The 19,981-nt window shown below is 38.5% G+C and overlaps 1 protein-coding gene across 4 annotated transcripts in view; it reads left to right on the top strand.

The window, feature by feature from the left end:
• The window catches only part of FARSB (phenylalanyl-tRNA synthetase subunit beta), a gene marked incomplete at both ends in the record, with an annotated part of 70,226 nt that overhangs the window by 38,056 nt on the left and 12,189 nt on the right, over positions 1-19,981 (top strand). For 3 of the 4 annotated variants that reach the window (XM_084242297.1, XM_084242295.1, XM_084242294.1), the window contains one exon: positions 7,542-7,697. The exons of the other annotated variant lie outside the window; for it this stretch is intronic. In XM_084242297.1, the coding sequence (XP_084098423.1) occupies positions 7,542-7,697 (156 nt within the window). The remainder of the gene's footprint in view (positions 1-7,541; positions 7,698-19,981) is intronic. 4 annotated transcript variants of the gene reach the window in all.

Raw genomic sequence — 19,981 nt, 5'->3', positions numbered from 1 at the left:
GAGCAGATGAAAGGCTTCTAGTCCCTATTTTCATCCTGCACATCCCTGGACAGTTTCTCATGCCAGTGTGGACTTTGAGTTTGCGGCTGGGGTGCGCTTCTCACACTGCTCTGAGCCACGCGCTGTGGTTCTTGGAGGCCGAGCCACCGCTGCATTTGAGTTGTAAGAGCCGAAGGTGCTACCACATTTGAAAAAAAAGGAGTCATGACTGAAGGCACTGCGCTGATATATTATCCCCACTGTTAGCGTGTGTCTTTGGAAGAAGTTAGACGCAGGCTCTGCTGTGGGGCATATTTTTAGCTTCATAGCAGGGAAGTCAGTGGAAGCCACACTGCAGCGATCGATCAGGCTGCTGTGTGAGTTAGCTGTTGGTTTCCCTTGTTAGTATACTTTCGTTTCTTCTGTTTGGTGTGAAGAATAGCTAAACTGTAAACAAAATAGTAAAAAATTACTTCAGAGGAGCAATTGTGAATTGCTAATTCATGCCCTGAAAAACAACTGTATTTTGTAAAGTCCAACGTTCTGCCTCTTCATTAAATGCAGATTGAGTTCTGCCATCACAGTTTATTCCTCAGTGACTACTGCAGCTGCTGGTGTGCCCAGAAGCCCGCAGAGTGAGAGGAAAAATACAATGCTGGGTTGAGCCCAAGTTTAAAAGGATGGTAGACTAAAGAAGACCTCAATTGTCTTTGTAAAGTATGAGAGGGTGATTTAGATTTAGCACGACACAGTCTTCCAGTGTCAACGTGATCTGTGTCTGTAACCCTGACAATCAGATTGCCATGCACTTCAGTTTCCACTACTATATTTAAAGAATTTGGGGGTGTGGTAGTTGCCACAGTAAATGGAATAGACTGAAGGCCCTTGGCCACTGTGGGGGCTCTAGTCACCTCATTTGCCTCAGCAAGCATACCTGGTCCAGGCCTCTCCTCTTTGCTCAGACCACCCCTGCTTTCTCCAAAGCCTTGCTGCAGGCCTGGCATGCACTGCATTTCCTCGGCCCCCAAATTGCTGTTTCAATCATTTCTAAAATTTCACATTCTCCCTGAAGCTTTTTTAAATCAGAATAATCGGCTTCTTACCCTGCCCAGTTTGAATGTGGAAATCCAGACTTTCAAAAAAACTTTAATTGTAATGTATGTTTTAGATTCTTGTTCCTTTCTCCTCTCTGGATGATCATGGCCACATAATGAATTCACTGGTCTTTTATGATTTGATTTGTTGTTTCAATTTGTTGTTGGTTTGTACCATTCATGTATCTGTCTTGTGTTGTAACCTACTAAAATGTAGGGATCAGATCATTATACTTTTTCATAACTTTTCTTGATAAAGAGTCAGTAAAAGTATTTTCATTATGAGCTTGTGAAACACTTTAGCTCCAAGAAATTGTCCATTAATTCTGTAGCCATCAGCTAGTGGAAGGTTATCTAGCATCCACATGTGGAATGTGGTTTTCTGAAGAGAGCTTATGTCATCAGTCTGGATTAATTTAATTTTACTACTTCATATTTTTGGCATGTAGAATTTCCAATTAATAATTAAAAAAATATGGGTGTAAGGAACATTGACATTAACAATATTTGAAGTAGCATCATTCGCATATGTGATGGCATCTTAACTGTGTAAATAACATCATTTTTAATATAGAAAGTTATTTTAGTACATTTGGTTCCACATAGTTAAGATCTGCTAACGTGAGTATAATATGCTCTGTCATGCATTGCATATTGTGTTTTTTTAATAGATAAAAATCCATTCCAGGTTTATGTTAACTAAATAAAAGTCAACCCACAAGAATACAACTTTTTTCCTTCATGCACTGAGAAGGTCATAGATTTTTCCTCACATTTGTTTCTTGGTTTTCAGCATTATTGAAAAAAGAAAAACCTGTACTTTAGTGCAATATATATAATTGTTTCAAGGAAAATTGTTCTCATTTCACTGTGTTTTTGAACTTGAAAATGTACTTGTAATATCTGAATGTTATTGAGTATATTTTGAATTTAAGATAACTTCTGGACTTTTCATAAAAAATACCCTCCACATATCTAACTTTTCCTTACTACTACTTTTAGAATTAGTTGCCAGACATTTTTTATACATATGCAACCCTCTGTTTTGCATCTATGTAGCCATAGATAAAATACTTTCTAGTGTTTACACATGTGGGATTATGCTTTTACCTGTACTGTTCTGTACCTGGCTTTTCCCCTATGAACATATTCGCTCTACCTTGTTCTTTTTAATGGCTACATAATATTTTATTGTGTGGATGCGCTGTAATTTATTTAGACTCGTAGGGTGGATTTTAGATTGCTACTAGATTTTTGGTAGAATGTTTTGCAATGACTAGTCCTTTCGCCTTTATACAAACACATATTTTTAGAAATAGTCAGTCCATAGCTGTGTATATAAAATGTAGGCTATCTTGTCAAATTATCTTCAAAGAAGGATTTTTTTTTTTTTTTTACAAGCTTGCCATCCTACTGAGAGTGTATACATCTTCCTGTTTGCCCACTTTAGTTTTTTTTAAGGCATATGTCTTCATAGGGTTCTGGCAGATTTTGTGAATCATTTAGGCCTAGACAAATTTTTCAGCAGATAAGTTTGCAAAATAATTTGTTATGGTTTCTTGGGTACCAACATGAAAGAAATTTGTTGGATGGAGTAGTCTAATAATCAAGGTACTTTATTTTCTGAACTTGGCCAGTGTAAGCCACTAATTGCCACAGAAGCCTTCCCAGTAGACTTTCTCCTAGCTTCTTTATTTGGGCTTCTGGGAGAATGTGAGAATAGGTATGAAAATATTCTCTTGAAGACTGCCTTTGTCCAGTCTGTGGCATATGTGCCAACATAACCTAAAACCCCTAACTTGCTTTTAATCATTGGTACTTTGGTGAAAGAGGCTCATCACCAAGCAGGAGACTATTCTAAAAATTTGAGTTGTATGCATGCATAGTCATCTACGGAGGGACATCATGTACCATTCTTTTTTCTTTTCTCTTTTACAAAATCATTTGGCATGTTCTTTCAGCTTATAGAATCGTAGCCAGCTGCCCCTCCTTTGGGTGGTTTAGATCAGGCTCTCCAGGCAGTACTTTGAAGTCTGTGAAATACATTGGTAATTTAGGCTGACATACTTGGCAAGCCCATTTAAAAAGCAGAATTGTTTGATGGTATGACACAAGAGGTCTGTTAACTGAGTTATAAAGAACTAAGGCATTTCCAACAAACCCTAGTTCTGGCATGAAATTTAAATAGTTCTTATTTTGTGGTGTGCAGTCAGTGAACTTCCTGTGATGTAACATGGTCCCTCAGTGCAAAGTACCAGCAAATGGGAATTTTACCATACCTAGCAGTTTCTCCAAGAAGAAATGGGTGGAACGAACTATGAGGTTATTTTCTTTTTCAGCTCATTTCAGCTATGGTAGCAGGGATATCTTAGCGAGATGTAAGGAAGCAAGGGTAGAGGGAGTCAAAGGACTTGGCAAATGTGAAAGATCAGCCAATCACTGGTAGGAGTTGGGAGGGAGCACCTCGATAATGAATAATCTAATTCTTATGGTGGGTTTAGTACGAAGCCTGGAAGTCAGCGGCCCTTCCTAAAAATATTGCAGAATTGAATCTAAAAATACATAAAGCATTGTGTGTGTATGTGTGTATTACATATTTCCTGAAGCTTTTCCTGAAGGCAGTTTTGTTAAAGACCTGTATTTTCTATTGTAATTCCATTGTTCTGATCCACAAAGTCACTTAATTTGTTTTTTTTCCTAACTTTAAACCAGATGTTGCTAGTCTTATCAAAAAAGTTTTATATAATTTGCAGATCAGCAAGGAAATATTTCAAGGCAAAGGTTACCAAAATAAAGCTTCCAGTTTATGCTGCTAAGCTCTCTGAACGGTGGTGTTACTGTCGGGCTGGTCTCACTGCAAAAATGGAAGAACAAACTAGTTTCAGTGCACGTCTGTGTGTTCAAGTGGGAGCATGTGACACCAACAAATGGGTACCACATGGCAAAGATACCCAGAAGCAAGTCAGTAATATGAAAGGGATAATTTAGTTCTGTTTCATTTCATTTTTTTCCTCTTCGGGGGGGAGAGAGAGAGAGATTAAGAGTGTATGTATTCCCACAGAGGAATCAGGCCCCTCATTTTAGTTTATGCATGTGGTTGGTTTTGTGAGATTTTATGCCTGCCTGGTTTTAATATTAATCTCACTCTTACACCTTTGATTGTAGCTTTCATTTACCAAATTTCTTTACTCTTGCAAATGACTGAGTGACCGTGGCTTAAGTGTGTGCCTTCCTACAGCAGCTGACTCTTGTATTGACTTAGAATGTGGCCCATTGTCTGTTCCTGGCCATTTGTAAGTTATTTGAGGGTGCTGTCCAGGCCTTTCACTCAGAAAATAACTGTTGAGTGCTTATTCTCTGCAAACCCTTAAACACAGTAGGTACTAAGACATGTCACATGGCACAAACAGTTACTTCTCCATGTGTGTGTAGAGTTTAACTTAGACTTCTTTCCATGGGTATTGGTTGATAACTAGAAATTTAAGTTAATTGACTTCTAAAAATAATTTACTCCAGCTGCTTAACTGGAAGTCTTAAATATCATGAGCACTATTGAAAGCTAAAGTATGGATCAAAACTATTTCGAGAATGCACTTTTTCAACTATATGAAGTAGGTACATATTTCTTTATTTTGCTCTTGTATTTGTTGGTTTTCATTTAACTACTGTAGAAATTTCATGTAAATCTTTTAGAGATTTCCACCATTTAATGGAAGGAGCATGGATTTCAGAGTTAGACCATCCTTCTTAAATCCTGATTTTGTGACTTACTAGCAATGTAATTAATTACAAATAGCTCCAGCAGTTCATTGGACTTAGGACAAAATCTCAGCTTTTATTTTTGTATCTAATTTTCCATATCTTATTTTATAGGGATAATAAGATAGCTTACATGATTGTTTTAGAAATTAAATAAGATTATAACTAGACTGATAGGTACTAAATACAAGGCACAGAGTAGATAACATTAGTTTCCTTTTTCCTTTTACTTCATTTAGTGCTCATTTTTATATTACTTTGGAAGCAAAGTATAGTAAATCCTGATTTAACGTTGTTCCTATGTTATTAGAAACTGACTACGTGAAATGATGTTTAACAAGCCAGGTCTTTGTGTACTGTGGCTTTGTTCAGTATTGGTCAGGATTTTTTTCCCTCATCAATGTTATGACAAAATGACACTGGACAAAATTACATTATTTGAGGACATGCTGTCCATTGTGTGCAAATACCCATGTTTTATTTGGATATCTGGAAGGTAAAAAGGTAACTTGTATTTTGTATCAATTGTGGTTAGTAGTTATTATCAATGGGACTAAATCTATGGAAAAAACTTATGCCCATTGCATGCTATGTACATGTTAATATGAAGCAGCTTTTTATTTTCAGATTGTTTCCCCAGATAGACATTTGTTTGTTCTTTTCTCTTTTCCAATTTTAAAAGCAAAATGAAGCCAATATTCATTGTTCTGTTAGAACAGTGATCTCTTCCAGCGTTTATTAAAAGACCACACGTGTATTTACTTGCCTTGCAGTTAAATGATTACCACTGAATTGGAGTCTACCTCTATATGCTATGTAGGTCTTTTTTGTTCTTTCTTTTTTTAATGAGTTTTAGCACAAGTTTAAATTTTTGTTACTACCACTTTAAGTCCAAACAGTTCTGTCTGCAGGAAGACCCTCCATGTTGTCGCATTGTATTTACATTTTTTTCCCCCAATTCTGGCCCCAGGCAGCCACTATCTGTTCTTTGTTGGTATGGTTTTCCCTTTTCCAGAAAGTCATATAAATGAACTTGTATGTAGCCTTTGACACTGGCTTCTTTCATTCAGAATAATGCCCATGAGATTCAGCTACATTGTCATGTCTATAAATGCTTTGTTTCTATTTATCATTGAGTAGTAGTTTGTTATATGGACAAACCACAGTTTATCCAGTTACCATCAGGGCTCATTTGTATTGCTATTTTTAATACTAGATTATGTAAGTTCTGATTTTCAAAATAGAACAATATGTAGTAATCAAGGAAAAGTTGGAAAATAGCTAAAACTTGGGGGGAAATTATCCCTGTCAAACAACCTCTAGTAACACTTAGGATATATTTCTTTTCATTTTTTTTTCCTGTGCATGGGGTATTTTGGGCTACGGTTATGTTTACATAATGGTGATTCCTCATATATTGCTTTTCCCCCATATTTTAATTGTGAAGAGTATTTATGACAATACAGTTTTAAAATATAAAACACATGTGTAACCATCCAAATTGAGACATGTCATTTAATTTTGTGTTTTCCTTCCCCATTATCTCACCTTCCCTTTTCACTATCCTAACCTTTATGTTATTCCTCTGTTTGCTTCATAGTTTTCTGTGGTTGCTATGTGTAGTCTTTAAACAGTGTAGTTTTGACTCCCTGAATTTTGTCCTGATCTTTTTCATTTACTTTTTTCTCTATTGTTTGCTTTTGCTCTATTATGATAAATCTCAATAAAAATACTCACCAGAGGGTTCTCCCCAGGGGCGCAGCGGGTTGAGCGCAGCGCTGTGAGGCTGTCCACAGCCTCTGCAGCGCAGGTTCGATTCCTGGCTGGCCAGGAAGATACCCACATGGCATGGCAGACCTCTCCTGTCTCACCTGCTGCTTCTCTCAACAGTGTTTTCCGTCCGTTTGCCTATTGTGCTCCCTGCTTTGTCTCTGGTGAAACATCTCACCCTACCATGCCTCTGGCCTGTATCCCAGCTCTTGTATAAATAAATCTTTAAAAAAATCTTTATGAATCTTGTCATAATAGAACAGGAACAAGCATTTAATAAAGAAAATGGTAAATACAATTGTATTCTGATGAGTACACTGTACTGTATGTAGCCATTCCCCAATATAGGTAGTTTCTGATATTAACTATTGGAATTAATGCTGTATGTAGAGATTTCTTAGTGCATGAAACCTTTTTTTGTGTTTAGGATTATTTTCATTAGTATAATGAATAAAATAGTGAAGTGTTAAGGTTCTGTTATGTTGTCCACTCCCCTCTCCCCAGTACAAACACCTGAGGGAATTTGATGCTTAAAATACCCTCTTGGGGCTTCCCTGGTGGCCTAGGGATTAAGTCTCAGTGCTGTCACCACTATGGCCTGAGTTTGATCCCCGGCCAGGGAGCTAACATATGTAAGGTGCAGCAGACCACTCCTGTCTCACCAGCTTCTCCTCTCAGCAGTGTATTCCAGTAGATCCACCTGCTGTGCTCCCCACTCTGTCTCTGGTGAGTCCTTTCACCCCCTGCACCCCTGGCCTGTACTCCAGTTTTTTTATAGAAAAAAGGAAAAAAAATCTTGCATTTCTGTGATTGAATGGTTCTCTATGTTAAGTCATCGATTATCTTTTTTTGTTGACCCTGCCCACGTGTATGTTGGGGTAAATCAGTTTCTTCAGTAGTGGTGAGAGTGGCCTGTGACCAGTTCCTTTATCTTTTCAGATGTTGGTGCAAGAAACTATAGACATCTCTGTGCTGTTTATTACAACAAGAATCCTGGGTTTGAGATAATCCATGGGCTTCTGGACAGAATCATGCAGTTGCTTGATGTGCCTCCTGGTGAAAAGAAGGGGGGATATGTGATTAAAGCATCAGAAGGTAAGACAGACTTGCTGAATCACATAGCCAGGTGTAGTGAGGCCACACTCTTTTTTGATAAAGTTTATTTTGGTTTGATTTGAGGGGGGAGTGGAAGGTGTGGCTTTGTTTCAGTTAATTGTCAGTATTGTCTAAAAAATATCCCTTTCCCGCTAGCATTTTTTTTTAAGCGTATTTACTTTTTTTTTTTTTTTTAAGATTTATTTATTTATTTATTTATACAAGCACTGGGTACAGTCAGAAGGGCGGGAGGGTGAGAGAATTCACCAGAGCAGGGAGCAGAGCAGGCAGAAGGACCGAAGTACACTGCTGAGGGGAGCAGCAGGCAGCAGGAGAGATCTGTGCACCATGTGGGACCCTCCTCCGTTGGCCGGGGAGCAGCCAGGGATCGAACCGGTGCTGCAGAGGCTGCGGGCAGCTTTGCAACCCAGCGCTCCACTGCTGCGCCACCGGGAAGGCCCTTTCCCTCTAGCATTTTAAGAAAATGACCTTTTATAGCTTTTTCAGTACTTTGTTCTAGCAGCACATCAGTGGCCCCTGGTTACTGGCACCATCAAGCCACAGCATCAGGATAAACCCAGAAGTCCAAACTGGAAGCTGAGAAACCTAAACTGATGATTTGTACTCAAAACCATTAGTCTGAAGCCTTGAAGGCAAAAGAAGAAAAATCTCAAAAGTTATTCTGAAACACTTCACATTTGTTAATCAACTCATATCATCAGAGAAGAGAGGGAATTTGCCTGTATAAAAAGCCCTAAGTAAGTAAAATTTCTGTCAGAGTTTAAATTAGGCTAACTAGGGGCCTCCCCTGGTGGCGCAGCAGTTGAGCACTGGGCTGCGAAGCCGCCCGCAGCCTCTGCAGCACCGGTTCGATCCCCGGCTACCGGCGAGGGTCCTACATGGCACAACAGACCTATCCTGCCGTGCCCGCTGCTCCCCTTGGCAGTGTATTTCAGTCAGTCTGCCTGTTCTGTTCCCTGCTCTGGCTCTGGTGAATTCTCTCACCCTCCCTAGTTTCTGACTGTACCCAGTGCTTGTATAAATAAATCTTTAAAATAAATAATAAATTAGGCTAACTAAATGGGGCACATACACTGCTAATATCTGGTTTCTCACCGTTTGGGCAATTCTGACTTTTTGGTTTTTCATATCCCTATAACTTGAATCTGAGTTTCTTTTGTCGGAGAAGATACTCAAACAATTTCAAAGAACTATTTTTATCACTTGTACTACTGTTTAGCTGGCAATTTTTATTACTGTTTTAGGTATCTTAAGTTTCTAAGAGAATGTAGACTTTCCAGAGTGTCATTTAGCAGTTATAACGGTGTGAGGTTTGCGCTGGGGGGAGTGCTTATCTTTGTTGTCCCTTAAATGTGTTTTTCTTAGTCCTTAAAGTTTTCTTTTTTTCATTGTTTTAATGGTAGGTTTTTGCTTTTAGTTGGAAACATCCTTGAAAAATGCAACAACCCTGAAGATTTATAGGATTATCTTTTTTAGGTTGAAGAAAGGTTGTGAGCACAATTATTGTAGGAAGGTACTGTTTTCTACCACATCTCATTAGAAATAATTCAGTGAAGATGAGTTTACTTATAGGATTCTATAGTGTTAGACTGGATCTTGGAGCTCACCAAGTCCAGTTTTTGTTTTGACAAGTGAAGGAACCACGCGGGAGAGGCAGTGAAGCAGGTGGGGTTGGGGAACATGTAGAACCGAGGGTACTCGCCTCCTAGTATTTTTTCCACAGCGCCGAGTTGCCTGCTTTCAGTTGGCTTTCCTTTCTCGTTAACTGGCTTGTTCTTCTAGAATTCTGCTTTGAGCTCTGGTTATCCAAATTAATGGCAACCTGAAAACCAATGTGATACATTTACTTTCTATGCAAAGTCTTTTCTTTTTTTTTTTTTTTTTTTTTTAAATAGAGGCATGTTTTATTTGTTTGTTTAGTTTGTTTGTTTGTTTATACAAGCACTGGGTACAGTCAGAAGCGCGGGAGGGTGAGAGAATTCACCAGAGCCAGAGCGGGGAGCAGAGCAGGCAGAAGGACCAAAGTACACTGCTGAGGGGAGCAGCGGGCGGCAGGAGAGGTCTGCGCGCCATGTGGGACCCGCAGAGGCCGCGGGCAGCTTCGCAACCCAGCGCTCAACCACTGCGCCACCGGGGAGGCCCTCTATGCAAAATCTTTTCTCAGAAATCTTCCTAAACAGATTTACTAGATAAAAATCAGTCAGTTTCCTGAAACAGATCATGACATGTCTGTGAGGCATAATTTCTTTTCTTGAAATGTTATAAAGAGCTGAAGTGGTAAGTTGGAGCATAACTTATTGTGGATATACTGGTATATATAACTTTTTCACATTAATGATGTTTCTGTATGTCATACACCAGTGTCTTAATATTATGACTGTACTCCTCAGTTAGTCCCTGAAACACGTATTTCTCAAAAGACTCTGAATTCCTAGTCATGAGGGAGGAAGACAAAATTAATAGGACATGGGCTTTACGTCAGACCCTGTAGGGGGCAGACCGCCATGTACCAACTCTTTTTTTTTTTTTTTTTTAAATAGAGGCATGTTTATTTATTTATTTATTTATTTATTTGCTTGTTCGTTTGTTTTTTTGTTTATACATGCACTGGGTACAGTCAGAAGCGCGGGAGGGTGAGAGAATTCACCAGAGCCAGAGCGGGGAGCAGAGCAGGCAGAAGGACCGAAGTACACTGCTGAGGGGAGCAGCGGGCGGCAGGAGAGGTCTGCGCGCCATGTGGGACCCTCCTCCGGTGGCCGGGGAGCAGCCGGGAATCGAACCGGCGCTGCAGAGGCTGCAGGCAGCTTGGCAACCCAGCGCTCAACCGCTGCGCCACCAGGGAGGCCCCCATGTACCAACTCTTATAACAGGTTTCTGAGATGCCTGCTGTGAGGTTTCCAAAGAGGGAGACAGTGCAGCGTCTTGAAGGAACTGGGAAAGCATTAGTGAGTTTCTGGGAGTGGCCTGGGACATAGGCACAGATAGGGGAACAAGACAAACCTGTGAGCAGACAGAAATGATGAGGAAATGGCTGTGAAGTTTGTTTTCATGTAAGGTGAGGAAGCGTGGCACTATATTTAGAGGCCTGAATGCTAGAATAAGGGATTTTAGCTAATTAGGGGAAGCCCATTGAAGTTTCTTCCTGTATTTTTTTCCCTAATCAGGTGAGTGATATGGTTAGATCGGTATTTGAGAGAGATTAATTTGGCAGCAAAAGTAGAATGGAGAGTAGAGGTGAAGAGGATGGTTGGAAGTGATTCTGAAGTATGTAAGGGTGAGGAGGACTTGATCTTGAGTGTTGGCCATAGTTATACTAAGAAGACTGATTTAAGAAATTTTAGGGCGGTAGATGCTATATAGCATTGGAAAATTTCATGATAATATCTACCTTTTATGATGCAGCCAGTATGTATTGATCTTTTTCAAAGTCGGATTTTTATAGTTCTAAACATGTGATGTTATAATTTGAATTCTGTATATTTAATTGATAGCACCAAACAATACAATACATAGCACTTAATTTCCCTAATATGTAGATGTCTGATGTTTTGGCTTGGACTTTATTAAATTAGAAGATACATTTGTGAATATAACTACCTCTAATGTGCATGTGGGTCTTTTTGTTCAGTTTATTTAGGCCAAATCGTTACTTTGGTTTTTGTTTTAGGTTGAGAATAGATTCAATCTTGTGTTTATTTATGAATTACTTTGGCTATCATAATAGAATACCATAATGTTCTAAGGTTTTTATGTTTTTGAAATTCCTAAATTTGTGAATTGGAGAGGCTTGGGCACAGCTTATTTATAAGCATGGGTGGTCTGGATCAGTACATATTTCAGTATGTGTGACTTTGAAAAACAATGAGGTTTTACTTACACTGCCTGTCACCGGCAATGACTTCGCCTTTTTCCTCTTTGGATGCTTTGTGTAAGAGCTATCAAGCCAAAGAGAATTAGTGTTATAAACAGTAGTTTCTCATTTCTTGTAGGGGTTTCTAAGTCTATTTTAATTATCTAATGACAGCCATTATTTTTTTTATGGTTAAAGAAATCAATATCTAAAGAAATGACTTGTCAAAATAAGCCAGTTGCAAAGCTGATAATAATTCTTCATCTAAAATTTAATATATAGACATAGATATCTCCTACATAAATATGTAAATACAGGAATTTGGTTGTGCTTAGCAACTGGGGTGTGTGGGTATGTTTAGCAACATCAGATTTATTGTTACTTTGCACAGGATTTTTCCTGCTAGGAAAAAGTCTTCAGAATATCAAAAAAGTAGAGTTGAAGCAGATTAAATTTTCTTGCCATTCTTGATTACTGAGTTGTCTTCTGTTACTCTGGCATATGGTTTACCTTTTAATAATTAAAAATCCCTGGTGGCTTTGCAATTATAATTGAACTCTGTTCACCAGAGATTCCTGCTAATGTCAGTTACATGGGGGTTATGCCTCATTTCTCTGTCCTTTTAATGAGCACCACAGGCTTTCTTTTGTGCAGCCTTGTTCCGTGGTAGGGAAGTGTGGAACAGAACTTGATTTCCCTTTGAGCAACTTGGCCCTGGCCATCGTTAGAGAAATCTGGAAACTCATTTGATTGATCATTTTGGTGAAGTCAGAGTTCTGTTGACACTGGAGGGTAACCTAGCTGGGAAGCAGTCAGGAGCCCTCTGCAGCTTGTAGGAGCTCTGGAGACCTTGCTTAGGGCCAGAGATGGCAGCCAGGGTCGCTCAGCCTTGTGTCGTCTTCACTGGCTGAGCACCCTTGCAATTAAGAACACAGGATGAGGTCGAATGTCAAGTTGATGATAGAATAAGGTCAATTATTGAGTGGGGGAAAAAAGAAAGAAGAACCTTTAACTTTTAGCAGACTGTAGAGCTTTTGAGGGTTTTAAAAGAGTTCAACTCAAGACTGTTTTAGTGGTATTTGATCAGATTGTTACAGCATCTGCATGTACTTTTTTTCAGGTTTCTTCCCCTTTGTTTTTGTGGTTTGTTGCAGACTAAATTATGTATGTAAAATGCATTTATCCCTTTCAGAAACCACTTCTGGGCAAGGAAAATTCTCAGCATTTTTGTGTTTAGAAAAGTTATGTGGTTGCTGGGCAAATCAGTGGCAAAAATAATTTCTTGTAGAAGGTAATGGGGCTTTGTGTGCAACTGGCTGCCTTCAGCATGTATTTTTTATTTCCTTTAATTTGGTACCTATTTCAGTTCTGTTTATTTACAGTTCTGCAGAAAACTTCAGTTTAACTTGAGACAAGATCCCTAATAGAGACAGAAGTTTTAGAACTTTTAGTTTTGACAATTCTAGTTTTCATGCTGCTCAGAATTCATTTTGTGAAATGAAAAATAACCCTGTAAGTAATAGTCCATTTAATCCTGCACCATATGAACCCACAGTGGCTGTTCAGATACCTTCTGTTACAGTAGCACCTGGTGAGCGGTGACTTGACCTGTAGGTCACAACCTTTTACCTCTTTCAGGACACCTGTGTGAGATTTCAGACACTAAAAAATACAGATGACATTGGGATGTTTCCCTGGTCTTCACACTGTTTTTAGTGTAATATGAGCTTGGAAAGACATGAGAAGAATATATAGTGAAAAACTTGAAGTAGAGGTGTTCCATTTATGGTTTGATTTACAGAAAACCTTCTGGACTAGAGTGAGGGGGATCTGTGTGGCATGTCCACATTTAGTTACTGTCAAAAAGAACATTATTGGCATAGGGCATCAAGTTTAAAAGCAAAAAGATTTGGAAGCTTCAGAGCTCCCAGACATTATTATTCTGTGTAACACTTCTTATTCCTCTGGCTCTCTTTTGTGTTTGAGGCAAGTTTTCAAATACTGCCAATTTTGTTACCTTCTTTGAAGGGAATAAAAGATTCAAAGCAATATCAAACACCTCAGCAGTGCTTACCGCACAGAATAGCACATAAGATGGGGCCACAGTGTTTATAAAAGCTTCAGTGGTTTTCACCTGAATCCCTTGGCCCAGGATTGTTCTGGAGCGTATGTTGCCATACTCTCACTCCGCTCCCGCTGATGTTTCCTGTGTTCCGACACTTACTTGACTTTTCAGTTCTCAGCAAACTGGATGACTTGGTCAGCTTCACAGGTGATAGATATCTTTGTACCACCATGTTTCTTAACATAAGAAATTGTTTTAGGCTTTCCCCCCCTAATTACTCTTCCATAAAATTTTATACTTCAGATAGACTATGTACTATAGTATAACTGTGCTTTCTACATAAAGGCTAGTATATAATTTTTTAGAAATTCGATTCAGGGTTTAAGTAACTAGAATTTCTCCATGAGAGCCTTGGTGGTGGGTGTGGTATGGTAACATACATCTGCAGATGTGCGAACCTATAGCTCTGAACCATCCCTTGGTAACCAGTTAACCTCTGTTAAAAAAAAAAAAGTAAATGTTAAATTAGAAAACTACTAACATTTAACTTTACATCTCCTGAGTTTATTTCAGTGTTACTTATACAAATCATACTTATTTACTTATATAAATACCTACTAATATGCCAGCTAATACAATTAAATACATCATAACTAACAAAATTTTTTTAATCATTCAAAACTTATTTTTTAAGCAAAAGTAAGACAGTTAAAAATGTCAATTTCTTAAGTCAATTTTAGTGAACTTAATTTTTCTTTGATAAGAGAAAACTCAATAGCTGGCAGTAACTTTTTGAATTAGAAACTTCATTTAGTTCTCAAAGCCCAAGTCATACACAGACGCTCTGGGTATCAAAGGAGATGTCCACAAGGCATCCTAGGTGCTTGCAAGCCTTTCAGCATGACGTGACAGTCTTTAGAAAGTCCCCAGTCACAGAAGCTGCCATCCGTTGCCGTAGTTTTGTAGCACAGATCTCGTCTGTATTTGCTGTGTCTTCCCTCCCAAGTCCACTCCTGTAATGCTTAAGACAATCCAGTGAGAGGAAATAAGTACTAAAGAGTAAGATTTTGTCAAGTGGGGTTCAGGTTTGCAGGACCCCAAACCATTGTAATGTGAGGTTTTTCATACCCTCATTTCCCCTGCCAATAACCAGTTTTCACCCTGTTGATGATGCGTGCTGAAACTGAACATATAATTCAGTTTGCAGGCAAGGGCAGGAGAGGTCTGTGGTGCCATGTGGGTTAGCTCCCTGGCCGGGGATTGAACTGAGACCTGAGATTTAACACCCAGGTCACCAGGGAGTCCCCAAGAGTTCACTTACTTAGCTTCTGATCCTTCAAGGGCCCAGATTCTAAAATTTTAAAGAAATTTTAGGGTGATTTCAAGTACTCAATTTTCACCATGTGTGTACCCACATAACAGTTTTTATCAGAGTGGTACTTTACACGTTGCCCAGACTTTGGCAGCTCCCTGGCTGGAGCACACTGGTATGCTGCACAGTACTGCTTAGGAACCACTGCCTCATGAGCCCTGTAGAAGGATGTGTTGTGGTAACTAAATATCACCCTCCTAGTGGCCAGTCCAACTTAAATCCAGAATGATCAAAAGGATGGTTGTATAGCTAGGTGGGCAGAAGACAGAGATACCGAGCCCTAGGTTGGGCTGATTGCTGTGCATGTGGCCACTTGGAATAAAGGCTTCCTGTTCCTGGAGCACTTATTCTGGCTTTGATTTGAAAAAGAAATAATCTTTTGCCTTGTTTAAACAGCCATTAGCATTTGGTGTTTTCTTTCTTGAAGATGAAACCAATTTTACTTCAGGTTCTATTTTAATTTCTACCTGCCTGAATTTCTTGGCAGTATCAGAATGTTTTCCAGCTCTAAGATAATTGAATCAAGTCTCAGGCTAATTTCTAAGTTATTTTATTTTATTTTCTTAAGATTTATATTATTTATACAAGAACCGGGGTACAGGCCAGATGTGTGGGAGGGTGAGAGGATTCAGAAGAGACAGTGGGGAACAGAACAGGCAGACTGACGAAATACACTGCTGAGGGGAGCAGCAGGCAAGACAGGAGAGGTCTGCTCACCATGTGGGTTGCTCCGAGGCCAGCGGAGATTCGAACCGGCGCTGCAGAGGCTGCGGACTGCTTCATAGTGCTGTGCTCAACCACCTGCACCACCAGGGAGGCCCTAGGTTATTTTAAAATTAACTTAGTACAATCATCTGTTTGCATTCATTTTCTCTCTTTCTCTCAATTGTTGTATCCCTTTAGTTTTGACTTTTCAGATGGCTCACTCTCATATCCAAGGTAGTTTCGCTTCAGCCACCTTCATGTATATTAACTTCCTGGACATGCTGGTATTAATGCTGCCTATTATTACTAACCATTACCATGTCTTTCCAGTTTGCAATTTTTACAACTAAGGAAGACACTGGCCACTTGCAGGGAATATGCTTTAGAGGACTGACTTCCAGAATATCTTTTGGGCTCCCATTTAAAAAAAAAAAAAATCCCAATTAAAAAAAAAATCCAAATAAACATCTTTTGTAATCCATACTTCCAAGTAAGATTCTAACAAATGGTCCTCTGTCGTAATAAAAGTTTGAAATCTGCCCTTACAAAGAATCAGAAAGTTATGAAAGCTATAGTGAGAGTAAGTAGATATTCTCATTCTTCTCTTTACAACTTACTTTCACTTACTTTTCTGGTTAAGAAAGTATTTAAGATTGGTTAAGACTATATGATTCTAGTACTTTCAAGTCATCAGTTTACATAGTGGTGCACTGTGAGCGTTAAAAAAGTTTGCCATCTACCTACTCAAGAGTCAGCGTTGACTTTCAGGTATCTCCTTCTGGATGCTAGAAACTTCAGAACAGTTATTTTTCATTAGCATTGGCTTAACAGGGAAAATCTGCCAAGACATTGATGACTCAACTCATATTTCTGCATTTCTCTTTGGCAAATTGGAGAAGAGTTAATGATATAAATTAATATGATATGGCAGTGATTTTTTGGTTTTTTTTTTTTTTTTTTTTTTTTTTTTGGTCTTAAAGTTCCTAAAATTCCTCAACAATACTTAAGATAATGCATGCCGTCTTACTTGGGGTAAGGTAACAAAATGATCTAAATGATAGGGTATTGCATTTCCAAAAATGGTAGGAAATACTGTCATTGAGAGAAAAATACATGTATGTATGTATTTACATAGAGAGATGCATGGGTATATGCTATGGCAAAAAACATTTATTGGAGTGGCCTTAAGTAGTCAATTCTTAAGAGAAAACTTGGAAGTAATTTAAAGCAGATAACTGCTCTCATTTCTTTTGAAGTTGATGCATTTAAGCAAACCAGTTTATTAAATTTACCTAACTTCAAAATGTCCTTTTTCCCCGGATGGATTCACATTTAGTGTTTTCTTTTCTTTCCAGGTATAGAACAAGGGCAATAATTTAATTTTTTTTTTTTTTTGGAGGATTGAATGGAAGTATTCTTTCAGAAATTCCTATGAATTAAACCAAATTTTTCAACAGTCATAAGCTAATTTAAAAAAAATGTAAGTGCAGTACAAAGAACCTTTTCCTGAACTATTTGAGAGTAAATTGCCAGCCTGATGTGCCAGTACTCCTGAATACTCTAGTATGGAAGACATTGTGCTAATAACCACAATATAGTCATCCAGGTTGTCAGAAAATTAACTTTGATGCTAATTTGTGACCCATCATCTAGCCCTTGTCAGTTATCCTTTCCATTAAATAATCTCTTGTTGCCTTTAGTTATCTTGTCTCATTCGTCGTCTTCTGGAGAGTTCTAGAATAGTCTTTTCTTAACTTTCATGATCTTGACACTTTGGAAAATCACATACTAATTATCTTATAGTTCGTCCCTCAACTTTAGGTTGTCTGCTGTTTCCTTACCGTTAGCTTCAGGTTAGACATCTCTGGAGGACTGTGTCCCGTCAAGTGGCACACAGTCTGTTTATTCCATTTATCCCCTCACTGCTAATGTTCACTTAAGCACGAGTTTATGGTGCTGACTGCAAGGCTTCTTTCAGTACAGTTCTTTCTACATTGTGTAGGGCAGAGCTTTGAAATTATGCAAATGTTCTATTCCTAATTAATCTTCCAGTTTATTTATATCACTGTGGACTCATAATTTCCTATTTTATTTCCTATGTATTTCAATCTGTTGCAGTCCTCATTTATTCTGACACTCACATTGTCCACAATTTGGCCATTGGGAGTCCCCTTCAAGCTGACTTTCATCTTTTGTACATGTTGCTATTATTTTTTATTAGTGGCAGTACTCCTTTGCTTTGGGAACAAGAAGATACCCCAGGATTTTCTATAACCCCATTTTTCTAGCCTGGTTTCTTTTGGTGGAGAACACTATCTAGAATGAGAGTCAGGCATGTTTAGCTTGTGGAGGTAAGAGTTGTATTTGCTTGCACATGTACACACTTATTTTCTTCCGTATGTATTTTGAAAACCACAAGTCCACTGCAGTACCTCCAATTCCAACCAGCACTTCATGTTTCATTCCAGTTTTCTCCATTTGCCCTATTTAGTCCTAATTTACTCACTTGCTTGAGGCCCCTGCATGTCTGCCCTGCTCACCATGCCACATTCTGCCTGCCCCACACCTGTGGATGCCTCCCCACCACCTTGGGCCCTGATCCCCACATTGACTCTCTTGCATGATGTGGGAAACAGCATCCCTATTTAATCTCCCCAACCCCATGGTGGGGATTTTGACCTTCCTAAGTTCCCTTGGGTCTGAATTGTTCTGGAAGGGAAGGGGAAAAGGCTCTCAAAATTTTCAGAAGACTTTGTTGGTAGGGAAATTCTTAGTAAAATGAAGAGGGGGAAATGGTTGTATAGAATGGGGCTTTTTTGGAAAGGGGGTGTTACTGTTGAAAATACATCTTACATAATTTCTGCTTGAGACCGAGAATCTGTATCTCCAGTAGCCCTGGTTCATTTGGTGGGAAGTCAAATTTAGCTCGCAGTCTGTTGCAAGATTGCTCATTGCTCTGAGTGAGTTATCGTGTCTTGGACTTTTTCGTATGCAGAGCTTTTTTTTTTAATTTAAGGAAAAACATTGACTTCATATGGATATTTCCGATTTATATTCAGAAATTCGAGGATTTTTAGTTAATTTGTTTGGCTTTATATTTATGGCTCTTTTTCTTTACAATGAAAATTTGGATCCCAACAAATGTTATTTATTCACTCTTCGTTTCAATATATTAGTAACAGTATGATTACCAAATTCAAGCTTTATCTTTGGTTGTTGTTTTTTTTATTTAGGATCCTACAAAATAAAGTCTATTTAGAGAATTCCAACTTCTATCTCTGATCCCTCCCTGCCTTTATTAGGTTCTGATTTTTATTAGTTTCAGTTATTCTTCTACATATATTTCTTTTAAATACAGGTGTGGGTACATGGGTGTATTTCCTCTTCACGATCTCAACTGGAGAGCTGAAACTTTACATGTTGTTCTGAACCTTTTTTTTTTTTTAAATTTAATTGACACTGATTATTGCTCTGTAACATTATGGAATAATAGCACAGCTAACTCAATTCATTCTCTATTGATGGACATTTGGGCTGTTTCTAATCTTGCTGTTTTAAATAATGCTACAATGTATAATCTTATACATATGTTATTTGGGTTTGTTTTTTTCTGGCCATTGTAACTTTGGGACAGATTATTCCATGTATAGCATTATTGAGACAAAACATAATTTCATATTTTCACAAAATACTTCCAATCACCCCTCTCTAGGACTTGTGGCTCTAACATTGTGCAAACCCAGCAGCACCAGAGAGGAACTTTTTCTCCAGAACTTGTCCACAGACTAGATTGTTGGACTTTTCTATTTTTTGCACTCTTTTAGGTAGGAGATGGTGTAGTTCTGATAGGATCTCCTTATTTTGAACAAGGTAATATTTCCATGTTTGCTGGACATTTTTATTTCCTTTATTGGGGTATAACTGACGTAGAACATTGTATTAGTTTCAGGTGTACATCCTAATGATTTGGTACTTGCCTATGTGGTGAAATGATTATCACAATGTGTCTAGTTGCATTGTCCCCCATATAGTTAGTGTTTTTTCTTGTGATGAGAACTTTTAAGAGCTACTCCTAGCAGCTTTTAAATCTGCACTAAGTATTGTTGACTATGGTCACCATGTTATACAGTACCTCCCGTGACTTACTGATTTTATAACTGGAAGTTTCTACCTTTTGACCCCCTTTACCTGTTTTGGTCACCTCACTTCTAGCAACCACCACTCTGTTCTCTGTACTTTAGATTCCTATCTAAAAAAGATTCCAGTTATAA

Source organism: Talpa europaea (assembly GCF_964194135.1).
Source record: "Talpa europaea genome assembly, chromosome: 1".
Taxonomy (NCBI): Eukaryota; Metazoa; Chordata; class Mammalia; order Eulipotyphla; family Talpidae; genus Talpa; species Talpa europaea.
Note: the sequence above shows the minus strand (reverse complement) of the source record. Positions and strands in the feature narration are given on the sequence as shown.